General features: G+C 42.2%; 1 protein-coding gene across 5 annotated transcripts in view; it reads left to right on the forward strand.

Annotated features, from left to right (window-relative positions):
• The window catches only part of agap1 (ArfGAP with GTPase domain, ankyrin repeat and PH domain 1), a 71,447-nt gene that overhangs the window by 24,046 nt on the left and 40,817 nt on the right, over positions 1–6,584 (forward strand). For 3 of the 5 annotated variants that reach the window (XM_019891155.1, XM_019891153.1, XM_019891151.1), the window contains 6 exons: positions 7–65; positions 148–235; positions 3,672–3,686; positions 4,130–4,215; positions 4,345–4,486; positions 5,763–5,897. In XM_019891155.1, coding sequence (XP_019746714.1) covers positions 7–65; positions 148–235; positions 3,672–3,686; positions 4,130–4,215; positions 4,345–4,486; positions 5,763–5,897 — 525 coding nt within the window. The remainder of the gene's footprint in view (positions 1–6; positions 66–147; positions 236–3,671; positions 3,687–4,129; positions 4,216–4,344; positions 4,487–5,762; positions 5,898–6,584) is intronic. The other 2 variants (XM_019891154.1, XM_019891152.1) reach the window with 1 other exon arrangement.

Raw genomic sequence — 6,584 nt, forward strand, 5'->3', positions numbered from 1 at the left:
CCCCAGATGCATTTGTGAACAGCCAGGAGTGGACTCTAAGTCGCTCTGTGCCAGAACTGAAAGTGGTGAGTTTCCGGACAAAACTACAATCTGCTGCATCCAGATCGATAGTTTCCTCTTTATTGAAAAGGTGCGCTCTCCCTACAGGGCATTGTGGGAAACCTGGCCAGCGGCAAGTCGGCATTGGTCCACAGGTACCTGACAGGAACGTACGTCCAAGAGGAGTCACCTGAAGGTACAAAGAGCCAACAAGTTCCGTCTGTAATTTCCAAAACATAAGCCATTCCTTTGAATGAATCCTGCTGCTTTGAATGTGACACGGTTGATTGATGATTTTTTTCGTAATTAGCTTCATGCCGCAAGTAGATTTAGCAATAGTTTCCTCACATCTGACCACTGAAATTACACGTCATAGTGGTCCAGTGAAACAGTTTGAGTCTGCGCTCATACTAAATTTTCATATCAGTTATTTGCATAATTCAGTGGAATGCTTGAATGATGAAATAATTCACCAAAACTGGCTGCATGCGAAAAGTAAAGCATTAAAATCAATGGTCACGCAAATCATGACGTATGGAGTCGTGAGGGAGTGTTCACTAAGAATTGCGTTTTTGTCCATCGAAGAGTGCTTGTAACAAGTTTCTCTTTGGACAGAAACACTCAGGAATTTGTACTCTTTTGGAACGAAACTGCTAACCTCTCAAATTCAACACATTGTTTGTAAAACAAAAATAAAAAGTGTTTACTTTCAACTGTCCCAACTCAACAGTATTTATAGAGCACTTTCAAACAACCATCATTGCATGCAAAGTGCTGTACATGGAGCAACTAACATATACAACAGTTATACTGTATCTATCTATCTATCTATCTATCTATCTATCTATCTATCTATCTATCTATCTATCTATCTATATATATATATATATATATTTTTTTTTTTAATTTATAAAAAAGTTTACAAGCATTTAAGGTAATTAAATACAAAAGAAAATTTAATCTGCATGACCGCTTTCTTTGCAACTATCCTATGCTATAATGTGGAGAGCCACAGCTAATAGAACAAAGCTGCCGATATACAGTAAATGTGCATATTTGTTTTTATGGCTAAAATTAACTGTTGCACTTTTTAATCTAGTGCACTTAGTTGTCCGGAAATCACGGAGGGGAAAAAAAAAACACTCAAAAATGTTGACAGGATAAGACCTAAGACAGGATTTTATTGTTGAAGTTGCACTTCATTTGTATGATTTGTGTCTTGAGTCTGTCAATGCAATCACCAAAGTCATTATAGTACCATCCCAAAAAAGTGTTCTTTTGCATTCTCTTGATGCTTGTGGAGGCTCTCAGTCGTACAGGAAAGTTCCATCGTAGAAAGGGTTCCGTCAGTCGTCATCTGTACTTGTGGGTAAAAAACAAAAAAGGACGTTTCGCTTCTCTCACAGAAGCTTCGACAGCGGTAGACAACTCTGAAGTCTCTTGATGTAATATGACTATGCCGCTTCCTGTAATATCAGTGTTTTCCCATTTTGTACCTTTATGCATTACCAGTTTTCGACCACTTATACCAGGGGTGCACATTGAATCCATTGTGAGCTACCATTAGTCCGCAAATGGGGTGTTGGTCGATCACATGGCATTAACTCTGTCACTGCCAGCGCTCCCAGTTTTATGCTATTGATATAGCTCCATATCATCGGCAGTGAATGAGTTGGGGAAAAAAATAGTAGTAGTAGACAACTCCCTTCTCTCTTCCGTTGTGAAATTTGTCACTTGATTGTCATACGGGGCAGCCGGTTATACGCCCGTTGCATGCCTCACCACACGTGCGCTAACTGGAAAAACTAGCAGTTAATATTTTATTTTGTCTACTCTAAAGTTAATGATAGCATATAAAAGTAATTAGGGGAACGAGTAAGCCAAGTATTTCCATACAGTGTGAGAGGAGGATTTTTTTTTTGGTTTTGTTTTGTTTTGTTTGCTCGATGACAGACATCCATTCACACCTAGGCAATTGAAAGGGTTCAGTAAATGCCAAAATTAATGGTAAGGCCCCTTTACACTGCAGGTACTTACCCTGTGAAGTAGGAACTTTTGCAGGAACATGGCATGTTCACGTTAAAGGTTCAAAAATAAAGCTCCTGGTCATTTTTGGGGGCAAAACAGAGGCACCGCAATGAGGGCAGGACTTTGTTTCGAGCCCAGGAACCTTTTCCTCTTGGGTGTCGGGGCTAACAATAGCATCAGGAAGCATTAATGTCATTTAACAGGCTTTACAGTGGAACCTTGACTTGTGTGTTTAATTTGTTCCGTGACTGAGCTAAGTGCCAACTGGCAGTAAGCAGCTTGAAAAAGGCATGCTGCCCTTTTTTTTTTTTTCAAGAAATCTCCGCTATCTGGTTTGTATCTCAAAACTCAGAAGTTGGCTCACATCTAAGTCGAGGTACGATTCTATGAGGTTTGATGTGTCTTATGGTATTTACCTCTAGGCAATTGGCTATCCACCTTTAAAAAGCCTTCCCGTTATTTTGTTAGTGGCACTTAGATTGGAGTGTTGCACGTGTACGCGCTTGTCAGATAAGGGTAAAAAATTCTGATGGTTTCTTTTTTTTTGTCAAATGAGCTTTTTATATTTCTTTCTATGAGCACATGCATCACGGGCTTTCCAAAACTTGTGGATATTTTGGTGTAAACGTTCCCGTTTCTGACCGCCAATTCCAAATTCCCTTATACTCCTCCACAAGGAGAAAAAAACCAAGCACACAATTTGCACATCCCTGTCTATTCACATTTGTGGTAGCTTTTTGTCTTGGACTCCTTTAACTTGTAGAACGGTGCAGAAATATACTGCAAGTAGAGATCCAAATAATAATATTCACTCTTGCAGGACCCGCCCCGAGGAAAGCATTCATATGCCCCAACAGGTCTCGATAGCAAAGAGAGGAGCATCTACCCAATTTATTTGGCTGCTCTTTACTTTCAGTGTCAGCTCTTTTAAAACTGATATTCTTATCGGTGAGAGTGCTGGTTTAAACTGTGACTGACTGCTGCAGGCCAAAATAAGTTTCTGTGTTGTTTTCAAATTCCTGGAGCCTAAAAATATGCCGTAGTCTTGATTCCCATGCCGACTGATTCAGAGCTGAGACGGTGGCTTTGGAACAGCACAGCAACCACAGCGCCACAAAGCCGCTAACCAGAACTATTCTGAGGCTGCACAGCCGGCAAAGCAGTGGCGGCTCGGCTCTGTGGTGTGTTCACGGACGCTCAGACACAGAAGCATTCTCCCAGCCAAACGGGCGTGCGCGCGCAGCAGATTAAGCCTCTTGAACCACCAAGTGTGTGCAAACAAGTTGCACATTGAAGCCATCACACGTTTCTAAATTCACTGCACACAAATAGAAATGCATGAGCCTTCAGTGTTAAAAGGCATCTAATGACAATTCTGGAGTTTTCATTTGAATGCATCACCCTCAAGCACTTGGCTGTGATCTCTTGCTTGCCAGCGTAACGGTGGTATTAAGGCCAAAGATTTGCTCTCTTCACCCTTCTTTTGTGTGTGTGTGTGTGTGTGTGTGTGTGTGTGTGTGTGTGTGTGTGTGTGTGTGTGTGTGTGTGTGTGTGTGTGTGTGTGTTTCTCCACTCTGTCTTCTACTTGCTTCTCGGTATACTAGCTGACGTGGATGCAGGTAACTATCCTCTTCTTCACCCTCCTCTCATGTTCATCACGCCCAGATGGCTGCAGCAGCCTGCCGAAGACAGCTTGGATTCCATTAAACAACATCATTGGTTCTGAAATGCAAACTATCTTGGAAGAAACGTAAAAACACTGAACCCCAAGCTGAACTCGCCTGGCTGATACAGCCTTCATCTTAGTTTGCTCTTGGTCTCTTCTCATAATCACCAATCATCCATCGTTAACGATTGAAGTAATCTTTCCTTACTTTCTAATGTCTCAGAGCTATAAATCAGCACTCATGTACTTTCATCGACATCCGAGCGTTTTGCAAAGCTCAACATCTCCCAGTTAGAGGTTGTCAACATCCAATGTCATCCCTCCAATAGCATCATTCCGAATAGTCCAGTTGGCTCAACAGATGTCTCGTCACTTCATCTGCAATGCTTTCTTTAGGTGGTCGCTTTAAGAAGGAGATGGTGGTTGATGGGCAGAGTCACTTGCTACTCATCAGGGATGAAGGGGGCCCTCCGGAGGCACAGGTTAGTACTGAAAGTATGGTGCACAACCCCAGTGACGACATGACCATATCAAGATGGGGTCTGTTTGTGCGATCTGTCCGCGATGTGATGATCGGTTCCCTCTTCCAATTGGCTTATTTCTATCCGCAGTTCGCATTGTGGGTGGATGCAGTCATCTTTGTCTTCAGTCTGGAGGATGAGAACAGCTTCCAGACAGTTTATCATTACTTCAACCGTCTTGCCAACTACAGGAACGCTGCGGACCTGCCACTGGTCTTAGTTGGCACCCAAGGTCTGACCCCTGCGTGCGCGCACACACACACACACACACACACACACACACACACACACACACACACACACACACACACACAAACACACACACACACACACTAGTCACATGTATTTTTTACAATTTCTGTATTTAAGGAGCTTAGTTGGCACCCAAGGTCTGACCCCTGCGTGCGCGCACACACACACACACACACACACACACACACACACACTGGTGTGTTGCATTTTTTTTCTAGATACACTGTTGCCATCTAGTGGAGAGTTCTTATAGTCACATGTACAATGGAGGGGACCTTAAAGTACAGTGCTACGTTGACGCCATCAGATAAATTAGCTCCCTGATCAAGCTCGTAACTGAGTTTATTCGGATATCAAATCAATTGTCCAAAGAAAAAAGCATTTAAATGTATACTTAATGAATTTTGTAATTTGAAATGAATAATAGTTTTTTAAAAAAAGCAGACTTAAGTTTTACAGGAAACCATGAATTTTGGGGAGACAGAATTTTTTTTCCTTCCCATTTTTAAAGGGAATATTTACATTTCAATTTACCTTCGGGCCCCTCCTCGAATGAGAATTTTTTTTTAATGTTTGTCGCAGTCCACTATTGTATTAATGCCCTTGATTTAGTGAGCTTTTTAATTGTGTTATTGTGTGTTGACCTTGACTCTTTTGTTTTCTTTATTGGGGTTGGTTCTTAATTTCATATCTTTAGCTAGTCTTTTCCATCACTTTGGTTCCATATTTGAAATTGCTTGGTTCCTTTCAAACTGTATTTACATACTCACCCCCCTCCCCCTCTACAAATGGTTTGTGAATATTGATGAATTATTTTTGTTTTGTCTTGACTGAAAAATATAAATACCAGTACACAAATTTATTGTCAACATAGTTGTATTAGATTCTGAACGTTTTATTAAATTGAAGAATTCTGATGGTATTCACTCCTGGGGAAAAAAATGCCAATGTTCAGTCATATTTTGGAGAGAACGTCGTGTGCAGTTGGTGGTGTTTGAGAAGTGCTGTTATCTTTTACTATGAGCTCACTTTCACCTTGAGCCAGCAGATGGCACCAAATGACAAGTTGTGCAACATGTGTGAAAAGACTGTGGCATATACCTGTATGTTCATTAAACAAGGGATAGACTTTGGTGTCCGATATTTTTGCTGTGTGTGTGTGTGTGTGTGTGTGTGTGTGTGTGTGTGTGTGTGTGTGTTTATTTAATTATTTTGAGTTTGGGTTTATTCGCTGATATAGAAGTTGTTTTCCTCAGACGCTATCAGCTCATCGAACCCAAGGGTGATTGACGACGGCCGGGCCAGAAAACTGTCCAACGACCTGAAGCGCTGCACCTACTATGAAACCTGTGCCACCTACGGCCTCAATGTGGAGCGCGTCTTCCAGGATGGTGAGAATCTTGATTGCAGAGTCCAGTCTTCTGGGAAGGTCACATTCCCTTGCTGCACATTCGCCAACTCTTAATCGCCCGTCAATTAGGGGGGAAATTGACCCGCTCAGCTATTTAGCTCTAACCGAACAGCAATTAAGTTTTATCATAGCGAGGGGAGCAAGGCAAGGAGGGGCACTGCAGAAGAGTGCCTTCCCCGGGAGGTTTCATAAAACACAGACGAATTAAAGGACAGACACGCTCACAGTTTTCAAGGTCCAGACATGGCTACTATTCCATGGTCCAGATGCACAGCGTCCATACTAGATATCAAACATTCCTCACGACACCTATGGTGTATACCAGCCTTCCTCAACTGGCGGACCGCGATCCACGACCGGACCGCCGACCTCCTCTGTCCGGACCTCCTCTGTCCGGACCCTCGGCAAATTGTATAAAATAATAAATTATAAAGTGATTTTTACGTTATACATTTTATATTTGTGGACTATAATCTGCGCATTACCGCGATCGCTTGTTAAAATTATCCGTTTTATTCTTTGCGTGCACTAACAGATGTATTGCAGAGGACCGCAGCAGCGCGACTGTGTGTTGTATAATGTTTGACTAACTGGAGACCCTGGCTGAGCAGGGCATGTCGGCGATAACGATGCGCTGATTGGCTCCTCTGAACTTAAGGTGTGCCCA

This window comes from Hippocampus comes, unplaced genomic scaffold (assembly GCF_001891065.2).
Source record: "Hippocampus comes isolate QL1 unplaced genomic scaffold, H_comes_QL1_v1.1 scaffold174, whole genome shotgun sequence".
In the NCBI taxonomy this organism is placed as follows: Eukaryota; Metazoa; Chordata; class Actinopteri; order Syngnathiformes; family Syngnathidae; genus Hippocampus; species Hippocampus comes.